The 11,799-nt window shown below is 44.0% G+C and overlaps 1 protein-coding gene across 1 annotated transcript; it reads right to left on the reverse strand.

The window, feature by feature from the left end:
• Window positions 1–4,810: 4,810 nt before the first annotated feature.
• Window positions 4,811–10,592, reverse strand: NR0B1 (nuclear receptor subfamily 0 group B member 1). The gene is made up of 2 exons (NM_001195285.1): window positions 9,415–10,592; window positions 4,811–5,211 (listed from the first exon to the last, which is right to left on the reverse strand). Exons 1-2 carry the CDS (start codon window positions 10,580–10,582, stop codon window positions 4,967–4,969), a joined length of 1,413 nt encoding a protein of 470 aa, NP_001182214.1. The 5' UTR covers window positions 10,583–10,592; the 3' UTR covers window positions 4,811–4,966.
• Between the last annotated feature and the right edge of the window lie 1,207 nt (window positions 10,593–11,799).

The following is an 11,799-nucleotide window of genomic DNA, read 5'->3' on the forward strand; positions in this document are numbered from 1 at the left end:
ACTTTAAACATTTGTCATGGCCAGACCAGAGAAAACTACAAGATCAGCATCAGTGAGGTAAGAACTCTTCTGCTCCCCTTGCCTCTTTCTCCTTGATACCTTTCAACCCTGTGGGTATCTGCAAATGTAAGTAACAAGATGTGGAAGTAGGACTAGAAGTGCAAAGTGAGGAGAGATTAGAAGCCCCCTCTGTCCCACTGTAGGCAGTTAAAGTGGGAATGTCTCAGACTGGGAAAAATTTAGCTATTAACTTTTAGAGGAACTGAGTCAATAATCAATGAACCCCTGGCTTTGAGAAGCCTGTGGATAGAAATCAGGGGTTTCAAGAACTTGAATGGGAAAAAAATAGTTACGCATATGTCTTCATGAGCTTCTAACTGAAATGTAGCCTCTCCTTTAATTATGAATGCAGGCAACACGACACAGTAATATTGGCAGTACCTGTGCAGAAAAGAGTTAATGTAGTAGGTCTGAGACTGCTATCCTTAGGATGGCCTGCTCAGAAGGTTAGTTTTTTGGCTGGCATCTGGGAACTTCAATTTTGAGAGTGTTCTCAACCTTCCCTAACTCATAGGGGCGACTCACTGTGCCTGGACAGTTTGTGCAAACAACATAGTTCATACCGAGCACCTACTTCCTTTTTGTGTGTCTGGAATTTTGGTACGTGCTAGGTAGAGGGTACCTACGTGACCAGCTCTCTATAAAAGCCCTAAGGGTGGAATCTAAAAAGGGTTTCCCTGAGCAGAAATAATCACACACATGTTGCTGAGTTTTTATTGCTGGGGAAAGAGTATATCCTTTATGACCCCTCATGGGAGGAAGAGACTGTAAAGTGGCCTGCATATGGAGGCCTGTGTGTTTTCTCCCTATGACCCAGCCTTATACTCTTAGTATATCGCCATAATGTACAACTGTGAGTACAAGTACCTGTGGAGTGCTGTGAGACGTTTTAGCAAATATCTGAATACGAGAGTGGTCTTGGGAACAACGACACAACGGTGGCAGTGGTGAGATTTGCTAGAATGACCTCAATTCACTGAAATCTAGCTGCAGTATTATTTGGGGAAAAGAAAGAGAGAAGGGCAGGGAATTATGAAACCCTGGTACTTGGGTGGCTATGGAGTTAACCATAATATGAAACAGCAACTGAGCTGCTGTCTGTGATCAGAGGTAAAAAGTTACCTATTGAATTTGGAAAGGGTAGATTCATCCCAGGAGGGCTGGCTCTCTGGATCTGCTAGGTGCTTTTGACCATACAGAGTTGGCTGTGCTGAAGTAAGTGGGGCGAGGTGGGATAGGAAACAGTAACATAGCCTAGGTGATGATAGCTTTGTTTTTTTGTAGTCTCTCCCCCTCCCTAACACCCTCGCAGGAGGAAAAAGGGCCCAAACATTCTGTACAATGGGCTTTGGATGTGCCAAATATCATAAAATGTAGTTTGTAGTTGTTCTCTCCTCCAAGTAGAGAGAAAAAAAGAATTAAGTCTGTTTCCAGGGCTGGAGCAAGGATTTAGATAAAGCAGAGGAGAAAGAAAGAAAGAGAGAGAGAGAGAGAGGGAGGGAGGGAGGGAAGAAAGGAAGGAAGAGAGAAAGGGAGAGAGAGAAAGGGAGGAAGGGAGAAAGGGAGAAAGGGAGGAAGGGAGAAAGGGAGGAAGGGGGGAAGAGAGGAAAGGAGGGAGAAAGGGAGCAAGGGAGGAAGGGAGGGAGGGAGGGAAGAAGGAAGAGAGGGAAACCCACTTAGCTATTTCTCCAGTCTGGCTGCTGCTGCTCCCCTCCCTTTCCCTTCCATCCCAGCTGGGTTCTCCTGGCAGCTGTGATGTGAACTCTGTAAATGGAAAATTTACTGCTAGGGATTTTAGTACACTCGTAATAAGAAAAAAACAGGAATTTTAATTCACAGCTTTGCATTTGTGGCTATTGCATGTGGATGTCTGATGAAAATTGATGTGCAATGTTATGTGCTTATAATTTCATAAATGCTAGAAGGGTCATCTCAATCAGGAAAAGCTGCAAAGGAAAAAAAAAGTGTTAATGAAACACAGCTCCCTTGCTTTTTTGCCACAGGTGGGCAGATTGGAATTTATACTCTTGGTATTGGAAACAAGGCTCAGTAACGGATAATTTATTTTATTTTATTTGCCAAAATTATGCCTACTGGAGCCTCTGGAAAAGGGAGCCAATCTCCAAATGAAGACACGCTTTTGGGGTTTTCAAAGCAGGTTTCAGGGGTTAGGGAGTTGTGGGGTTTTGTTTGCTTTTGCCAATAAGCTCTTGTTAAATCAGATTTCTGACCCTTAGAGGCTGATGATTTTCTAGCCTGACATGCATATTTTTGCATGGGTCAGTTTGAACAATCTGGCCTAACAGGGTAAAAAGTCCTTAGGAACAGCCTTGCCTGTTACTTGGACTTGAAACACAGGTATCTGGCCTACAGCGTCTTAGCTTTGCTGCTGCTGCTGAAGAAAAGCCTCTAGCTTTTTTGAATACTGAATTCACAGATCCTAATTCCCTGGACCTGACTGAAACCTGATACTGCCGGTTATAGCCTGTTTCATTTTCAGCACTGAGCTGTGCTGAACTGAAAGTCCACACAAGCTCAATGAACAGAGCTCAGTCTCTGGAACTGCCACAAATTTAAGACATCCCTGCGGGGTCACAGCTATAAAACATCATGGATGCTAGCTGACCATCTGGGTCACCTGCAGATGCCCTAGAGAAAAAGGCTTGTTCTCTGATGGGACCATTAGAAATGGAGCTGCTGATGGACTCGATATTTCTGATATGGGATACAACAGCCTGATTGCGTTCCTAACTTGTGATTCTAGCCGAAGGCTGCAATTTAGGAAGGGGCACACCACAGGGTATGTGACCCCTCTGCCCACCCCTGATACATCAGACTCTCAGGGACGTCTCATGGCTATTGACTTATGTTCCACTTTCCAGGTTAGCTGCAGTTTGCAACAATGGACTGATAGCCTGCCTTTACTTCCCTTGCCTTTCTCCTGTTGTACACACCTTAGTAAGGCAGTTTGATCATCCAATGCAGCGTCCTCAGAAAAGGATTGATTTTTGCTAGGTGTTCACTAAATAAATGATCACGGAAAAAGGCATGGGGGGTGGTATGTAAACCCATTTTGAAAAAATATTGAAAATCAGGATTTTGCCCTGACCGCTTCCTGAACATGATGTGTCTTTCTGGTTAAGTTGTATTAAAACGTTACTCTGTGATAATGCTTCTGTCCCCCTTACACACAATCCTTCCAGAAGGTCTGGGTGAAAAAAGAAGTGATTAGGAAAATTTGTAAAGCTGGGATTATTGAATGGGACACATTGATTTTGTAACAGTCGAGAAAAACAACCCTGACACCAGGGAAGGCTCAGGGGAGGAGGTAGGGCATTAATGATTTTTGCTTTCTGGAACTGCTTCTGGAAGCTTTCCCCTCTTTTCGAAGAAAACTCTTGCGCTGCTTTTGCAAGTGCTGCAGGCGCTTTGGACTCAGACCAAGGGCTGAGCCTAGATGGCACGGGACAGGGTGACTATGAGCTGGCAGCAGAGGGCCAGCTTCCACTGCATGTCCCCGCAGAACGTGTCCAGATGCCATCTACACTCACCAGGCAGATGAAGTAGTGTCAGTGACAGAACTATTTGAGACTGACAGCCCCAGGCAGCCCCTCTAAAACCGGGGGCTGAACTGAATTACTTTTACTGGACTGAATACCTTGGGGCAGGAGGCACCTCGGTGGGAGGCCACACTGGGGGCTGCCTGACCGATGCATATCCTGCTGGGGTGCCCTAACATTTTTAACTCTTTGTTTCCAGGGGACCACATGAGCCCTCAGGGATTATGTGTGTGTGTGTATGTGTGTGTGTGTGTGTGTGTGTGCTGTGACTATCATGACGCTTTCTTCAGCCCTACTGCATTCCTCTGAGAGCCTGATTTCGACAAAATATCCATAGGATTCAACAGACTGCCAAAGGGGTCTGCACAAAAGGAAGTTTAAGACTTCCTGCAATGGGTTATTACTCTAGACTAGATATACTCATTAATAACAGGCAATTTATTGCCCATAAACAAATAGACATATAGTAGCCTAAATTTTATCTGGAGACAAAGAAAAACCAGTTCTATGGATGATAATTAAAGGGGCAGCAGGAGTCAACAATAAAGTTGCTTTATGATTTCATGCCATGCTTGTTCAATATACCAGTTACAAATATAATGTATCTAAAAGATGAAGCATAATTAGTGGTTTCATAATGATGTTGAGCTTTCTGGAACTATAACCCCTCGTTATAGAATGTATGTTCCTTGTGAAACTTTAAATCCATAACTGTGCACAAAAAAGATACCCCAAAAAGCTGAAAATCTCTTTCACTTCCACGTGTCTTTATAATTACAGATTGCTTCTTGACTCCAGTTGGATGCAAACGCAGTCTTCCACATGGCTGATGGAAGTGGAAATGAAGATAGAGCAAAGTGACCTGCCACTGATACTGGCACATAATTACATTCAATGTCATGATGTTACTTCCAAAGATACTTTTTGCTTATGTTGGCTAGTTTTAATAGTTTTTGAAGCCTTACTTAAACCCTGCTGAAACCTTTTTCAATCAAGTTAATGGTTAAGACCTTAACATTTATTATAACAATATGTACAAATTTGATTTGAGTAGGTTCCCTGAAATTGCTACACTTGTGAAAATAGCTTATTATAGTAGTACCCTGCTATTTTTAAAAAGATGTACAGAGATATGTTACCTGTTGGCAAATGTCTTCTTTAACTATGGAACAGAGAAATTTATAACTGTCTGGAATAAAAGTATTTCTTTAATTGAATACAAAATACTCTGCATGTAAAAATAATAAGAAAGTTTATTTTAAAATATTTTACACTCTTTTGCCCACAGCTCTTTATTCTTCCCTCATGGTGAACTGCACTACTGCATTTGTGTGGCCCACAGGCCTTTACAACTTTGTACAAAGCATTTCCAGCATCATATCATCCATGCTGACTGTGCCAATGATGGGCCTGAAGAACAGTTCAGCAATGACATTGGCATTGATGAATCTCAGCAGGAAAAGGGTACTATTCAGTTCGATGAATCTGTCATGGGGCCCTTGGTGCGTCATCCTGGCGTGTTCACTGAGTATCTGCTGAGTTCCCCACTGGAGTCCCTGAATGTACTTCACGCACTGCAGGCCCGGCACGTCTGGAGGGAGAAAAATCTCTTTGTTATAAAACAGCTCACCACAGAGTCCTTACATAGCTTTTTAAAAATGCCCATTTCTGTTTCGTCCCAATTAAAAAAGACCCCAAGCTTCCTGGTTAAAAGGGTAAAATGCCAAACCAGTCTAAGTTTTCAGAAGCAACATGTCCAAGAATGAAACATCATGTGATCATTCTTACTTAATATTCACTATGTTTGTATGCACACGTTTGCAAATACACTGGCCATGAGCCAACAAATGCACACAATTTAATATGACAGTAGAATATAGTTTAATGAATCATCACTCCAGTTCACTTTCTATGCAAATATGAAGAAGTTCATGATATTTCAAGAGGTGGGCACTTTACCTATGAGAAACAAGCCATGAGAAACAAGAAGCGTTGCCAGATGACAAATGCTTTTACCATTCTTCTTTGAACTTCCCGCCATTATACTGATCGTTCAGCCAATGGTGGTAAACTTCACAGCCACAAACTTTGACACACAGTTTCATTTTACCTCTTTGGCTGCAGGCCAATATTAGTTTAGAGGCCCCGAATAATTTGAAAGCTAACAATAGCCACTTAGCTCATTGTACCATGATTTCTGTATCGGGGAAGGTTTTGAAAAAAATAAAAGAATGATTCTTATGAATATTCGAAAAGGCTCTTTTCAAAAATATCAGAGTAAGAAGTTTTTGAACATTCTTATAGTCATTAAAAGTTTAAAAAGTAGGCCGGGCGCGGTGGCTCAAGCCTGTAATCCCAGCACTTTGGGAGGCCGAGACGGGCGGATCATGAGGTCAGGAGATCGAGACCATCCTGGCTAACACAGTGAAACCCCGTCTCTACTAAAATACAAAAAAAAACTAGCCGGGCAAGGTGGCGGGCGCCTGTACTCCCAGCTACTCGGGAGGCTGAGGCAGGAGAATGGCGTGAACCCGGGAGGCGGAGTGAGCTGAGATCCGGCCACTGCACTCCAGCCTGGGCGACAGAGCGAGACTCCGTCTCAAAAAAAAAAAAAAAAAAAAAAAAAAAAGTTTAAAAAGTAAACATGAAAACATCACGAATTGCACCATGATTCAAAAATAACTTTTGTAATTGAAAACACATGACCTTTTGCAGTATAGTGTGATACCTAAGGAAAAGTGAATGAAATACAATGCAGGAAAGTTTAAGAGCATGTAAGTTTTTATAAGGAAAGTAATAAGAGGAGGCTGCTTTTGAAGGTCCTTTGATCTTCCATGATAATAATATCATTGCAAAGTTCTTTAACTTGTATTCAAGTAATTAGCAGTTGACCACTTGGTTTAAATGATGCTAATGATGATTGTAATCATTTTCCTTCCCTTTTCCTAAAAAATTCAATGGAAAAGTATTTTAAAGACACCATGCCAATCACCACAGAGCAGCAGAACCGGTGTTCTTAAAAAAATATACTAATGGTAATAGGCAAGAGGCACTCCTATTACAGGCAAATATCAAATCTCATAAATAAAATAAGAACAAAATTAAAGCAAGAATTTTAATCCATATTCCAATTCTGATTACCCTAGTTCACACATTATCATCCCCTACTACCTACCACTTGAGATCCAGGCTTAAGACCCAATTTCGTTTTGTTTGAATTCCGTCGACGAAAGTAGGAAGAGGCTTGCATGAAACACCACCAGAAATCTGAAGCTTCTCTAGGTCTAGATTCATGACTTGTGGAAACTTCATCTTGTGAATGCCACATTACTTCTCTCTGTGTTCACAATATACCCCTTTACCTTCTCCCCACCCAAGTGGTTCCCCCCAACACAGACACACACAAACTGGCCTTCAAAATAAGGTCAGGGCAGAGAAAACGCAAATGGACTCCACAGTTTTATATCTCCTTAACTTTGAACCCATATATATATATATATATATATATATATATATATATATATATTTAAATTTATTATATGGGATATACAAAAGACAACCCATATATATATTTAATATATATATTTAATATATATTTATATATTTATTTAATATATTTAATATATATTAATATATTTAATATATAAATATATTAATATATATTTAATATATATTTATATATTTAATATATATTATATAATATATATTTAATATATAAAAATATATTTAATATACATATTTAATATATTTAAATTTATGATATGGGATATACAAAAGACAAACAGCAAAGAGAGGCCACAGTCTCAATAGGCGTTACCTTTCTCCCCAATATAGGTACATTTGAGTTTCAAACACACTCAGCTTAGCTGGTTAAACTCATACTGAGAAAGGATTAGGAAAAGTCAATCAAGAACAAGGAAGAAGTGTGCGTGTGTGTGTGTGTATTTGGTGGGATAATAATTCGTTCAAACCTCACGTTTCATGACATAGAGACCTCAGCTCACCCCAGTGTCTATTATATGTTACCTTTTTGCTTATACCATTGTTTTCCAGACTTGCCTGTGCATAAGAAGTACTTGTGTGTGTGTAGTTGGGGGTGGGAGGGAGTAGATAAAAGTCTTTCTAGGCTCCTGCCTTATAGATTCTGATTCAGTAGCTCTAGCCCAGTGTCTGCAAATCTGCATTCATAATAAGGGTCACAGATGATTCTCAAGATACTTTGGAAAACAGTCTTCTTATTCCTTCAGCTAGTATTATTAATCATCCACTACGTTCCTTGTCCTGTTGGGATATAAAGGTGAAAGGGGCTCACCTTCCAGAAATTTACATTCCATTAGTTTCAGTATCAATAGTTTCCCTCTTTCCCTTGACCCTGTTTTATATACTTTTAACACACACACACACACACAGACACACACACACGCACACTTCTTCCTTGTTCTTGATTGACTTTTCCTAATCCTTTCTCAGTATGAGTTTAACCAGCTAAGCTGAGTGTGTTTGAAACTCAAATGTACCTATATTGGGGAGAAAGGTAACGCCTATTGAGACTGTGGCCTCTCTTTGCTGTTTGTCTTTTGTATATCCCATATAATAAATTTAAATATATTAAATATATATATTAAATATATTTATATATATTATGCACTCTCAAAAATGCTAGGCAGGGGGCCAGGACATAATCAGAGATTCCAGCACCAGGGAAAAGATACAAAAGGAGCATTATGGAAACTATCCCAACTCAAGTTGCCTGGAAAATTTTTTTCCACTTCAATCATTTCAAAAGGACGCTGGTTGAAGATGATTCTAGTAGAGAGAAACACCCAAGACAAGGTGCCTGGCTGTCCAGGGAGATGTTCCCCCAGTGATTTGGTTGCACCCTGTGGGACAGTGTGTCCTGCACCCAACAGACAACCTGAAAGTTTGGTGCAGCCGACATCCCACAGGGCCCAGAAGATAGGACCCTCAGGTGCCACAACACACCAGCCATTTACTTTGGAGTAAGGTCACTTGGGACCTTGGGATACATCCACCTACACAGTAAAATGCGGTGGGGGAAGGTTACAGAGCAAAGGGGGTTGATTAGGAGGTCTCTAAAGTCTCTTTGAATTCTAAAATACAGTGTTCCTGCTCTCAGTCCCTAAAGTGACTTTTTTTTTTTTTCTTATCCCTTTGCCAACCTGATATTCTTCACAGAGATTTGGAGGAAGGGATAGTCCAGATGCTTAGGACCATACAAATAACCATTCAGAGGCAGGCCTATGAAACACTACATCCAGTGTACTGTCTGACAGTGTCCCTAGGGAATAGTCTCTCTATGGGACCCTTTAACAAATGTTTCCTTTTTTGCTAGCCCTAATAGATCTCCTCCCCCCAAAAAAAGGTTCTAGTAAATTTCAGAATGGAGTTTCAGAAATCGATGTCGCAGAATCTTCAGTGAGCAAAAACTTTTAGAAAAAGATATGCTCTGGACTTCAAAGAAAGCTAAAGAAAGAATAACCATTTCCCATGAAGGCACAAACTTTTCTGTAGTAAGAAACGTGTAAAGAGCTAAGTACAAACCTAAACAAACAACTCCCCTCCTCTTGGCTGAGTTTCTGACAGCAGCCCACTCAGGAGAAGTGGTTCCTGGAGCCCCCCACCCCAACTCTGCTGAGTTAGTCATGATTTCTTCACCTTTGTCCCGACACTCTCCTGATCACTGAAAACTCCTTACTGCCCGCGCCCCTAGATAGGCACTGCCTGATGCTTTTGTGAGCTGGGAAAAGCCGGCGCCCAAGGCCAGTACCCTTACCCGGGTTAAAGAGCACGGTCCCCTTGAGGTAGGCGTACTCCTTGGTACTGATGTTCAGACTCCAGCACTTGGAAAGAAAGCACTTGATGGCTTGGACCTGGGAGGCGGAGGGCACCTTCCTGGCCTCCGCCGGCGGTGCCAAATGGGGCTGCAGCGTGGACACGGGCAGTGGCTCGTCGCCCCCGGTCTCCCGCCGCCTGGTGGTGAGGATCTTCTGCAGCATGCTGGGCTCCGAGACTTCTACAGTCTCGAACTGCAAGCGGTCCTGGGCCAGCTCAAGCATGAGCAGGGACGCCCAGCAGTTGCGCACCAGCACCAGCTGCTGGTCCAGGGGCAGCACCTGGAAGCAGGGCAAGTACTTGACAAAGCGCAGCGTCTTCAACAGGCCAGCTGAGGCTGCCTCGCAGACCACCTGTGGACTCTTGAGCGCCACTGGCCGCAGCGCACCAGAGGAGGTGTCCCACCAGGGGGCCCTCGGCCGCTCCCCCGGAGCCGCCTGCACTTGATTTGTGCTCGTGGGCATGCAGTAGAGGGTGCTGCCCTGCTGCGGGTGGTCTTCACCGCAAAAGCAGCAGCGGTACAGAAGCCCCATGGCCCGCCCGCCTGGTAGCGCCTCTCTACCCCCTGGCCTCTGCGCGAAGTAGGAGCGGTCCCACCACGCGCCCACTGGCCGTGCCTCGGGCGCTGCCGGAGCCACGTGCGTTTGCTTTGCGCTAGTGAGCAAGCTGTAGAGGATGCTGCCCTGCCGCGGGTGGTCTTCACCACAAAAGCAGCAGCGGTACAGGAGTGCCACGGGCCGCCCACCCGGAAGCCCCGCTCTGCCCACCCCGGGATCAGAGCCGCACGAACAGCCCCAGCACGGACCCAGCGTCGCCTCGGGCGCCTTCGGTGCCGCGTACGTTTGCTTTGCGCTCGTGAGCATGCTGTAGAGGATGCTGCCCTGCCGTGGGTGGTCTTTACCGCAAAAGCAGCAGCGGTACAGGAGCGACACGTTCCGCCCGCCCAGCAGCCCCTCTCTGCCCACCCCGGGCTCATCGCCGCACGAACAGCCCCAGCACTGATCCACCAGCCGCGTCTCTGGAGCCTCAGGAGCCGCGCGCGTTTGCTTCGCGCTCATAAGCATGTTGTAGAGGATGCTGCCCTGCCACTGGTGGTTCTCGCCCGCCATGGCCCGCGGCTCCTGCAGCCCGGTTCTGCCCAGTGGCTGCCTCCTGGGACCTATTTATACCTAGCGCGCACGCAGGCGCGTCGGCCGCCTCGGTCTGGGCAAGGGCGCGGAGGCGGGCAGGGGGGGCGCGGTGCTGCGCTCCGGTGTATTCGCCCATGACCTCGGTGGTTCGAAGGGGCGGGTGTTCTTTAAAAGCTGAAAATGGAAGAGGAACAGCAGCGTGGGAGCTCCTGGACACTTCCCTCCTTCTTCTCATTACCCCTTTCCCTGTCTCTCAGGAAGACCGGAGGAGAGCGAGCGCCTGGATGCTGTTGCAACTCTTTCCATTGAACCCTCGCATCTAATTTGTTCCCTTTATTGGGAGGGTAGGGGAAAAGAGGAAACATCTACTTCTATGCTCTTTGTAAACTTTCATTAAATTTTCACAGTTTGTGAGACTCATATTTGTATATGGATAGGGAGGTCTCATTTTCTGAGACCTTGAAAAATACAGAACATAGACAAACATCATATGGGAACTCGGTGGAAATGCCCAATGTCAGGCTCCAACCAGACTTTCTAACTCTGAATCTGCATTTTAACGGTGTCCCCAGGGATTCACATGCACCTTGACGTTTGAAAAGCACTGGTCTAAATATGCTAGCATAAGCGCTCAGTTTAATTCCATCAGTATTTATAAGCGCCCACTATGTCCTGGATGCTGTGTTAAGAGAGCTGGGGGCAGCGAGCAGGATGTAAAAGTGCCTAAAACTTAGGAATATAATAATCACGAGGGGATAATATTGTTACAGTGAGAATCGTTTTCATTTTAGTATATGGTTTGTTTTTTTTTTCTTTTAACTTTTAGGTTCAGGAGTATATGTCAGGGTTGTTATATAAGTCAATTGCTTGTCGCGGGGGTTTGGTGTACAGATTATTTCGTCACCCAGGTAATATAGTATTCAATAGGTATTTTTTCTCATTCTCTCCCTCTTCCCACCCTCCACCTTCAAGTAGGTTCCAGTGTCTGTTGTTCCCCTCCTAGTGTCCATGTGATCTCTTTATTTAGCTCCCACTTACAAGTGAGAACATGTGATAATTTGGTTTTCTGTTTCCGCGTTATTTCGCTAAGGATAATGGCCGCCAGCTCTCATTCTTTTTCATGGCTGCAGCGAGAAATTTTGATCCTTGTAAAAGTATTCCATTGGTAAGTGTGTAATTAGCATTTCTTTCCCCAC

Source organism: Macaca mulatta, chromosome X (genome assembly GCF_049350105.2).
Source record: "Macaca mulatta isolate MMU2019108-1 chromosome X, T2T-MMU8v2.0, whole genome shotgun sequence".
Lineage (NCBI taxonomy): Eukaryota > Metazoa > Chordata > Mammalia > Primates > Cercopithecidae > Macaca > Macaca mulatta.

Bases quoted from the DNA above. Each gene is read 5' to 3' on its own strand.
- NR0B1 (NM_001195285.1), bottom strand. From the start codon at position 10,582: ATGGCGGGCGAGAACCACCAGTGGCAGGGCAGCATCCTCTACAACATG. The intron at 5,212-9,414 runs GTAAGGGTACTG...TTCTCCCTCCAG, and splicing joins GACCGTGCTCTTTAACCCGG to ACGTGCCGGGCCTGCAGTGC.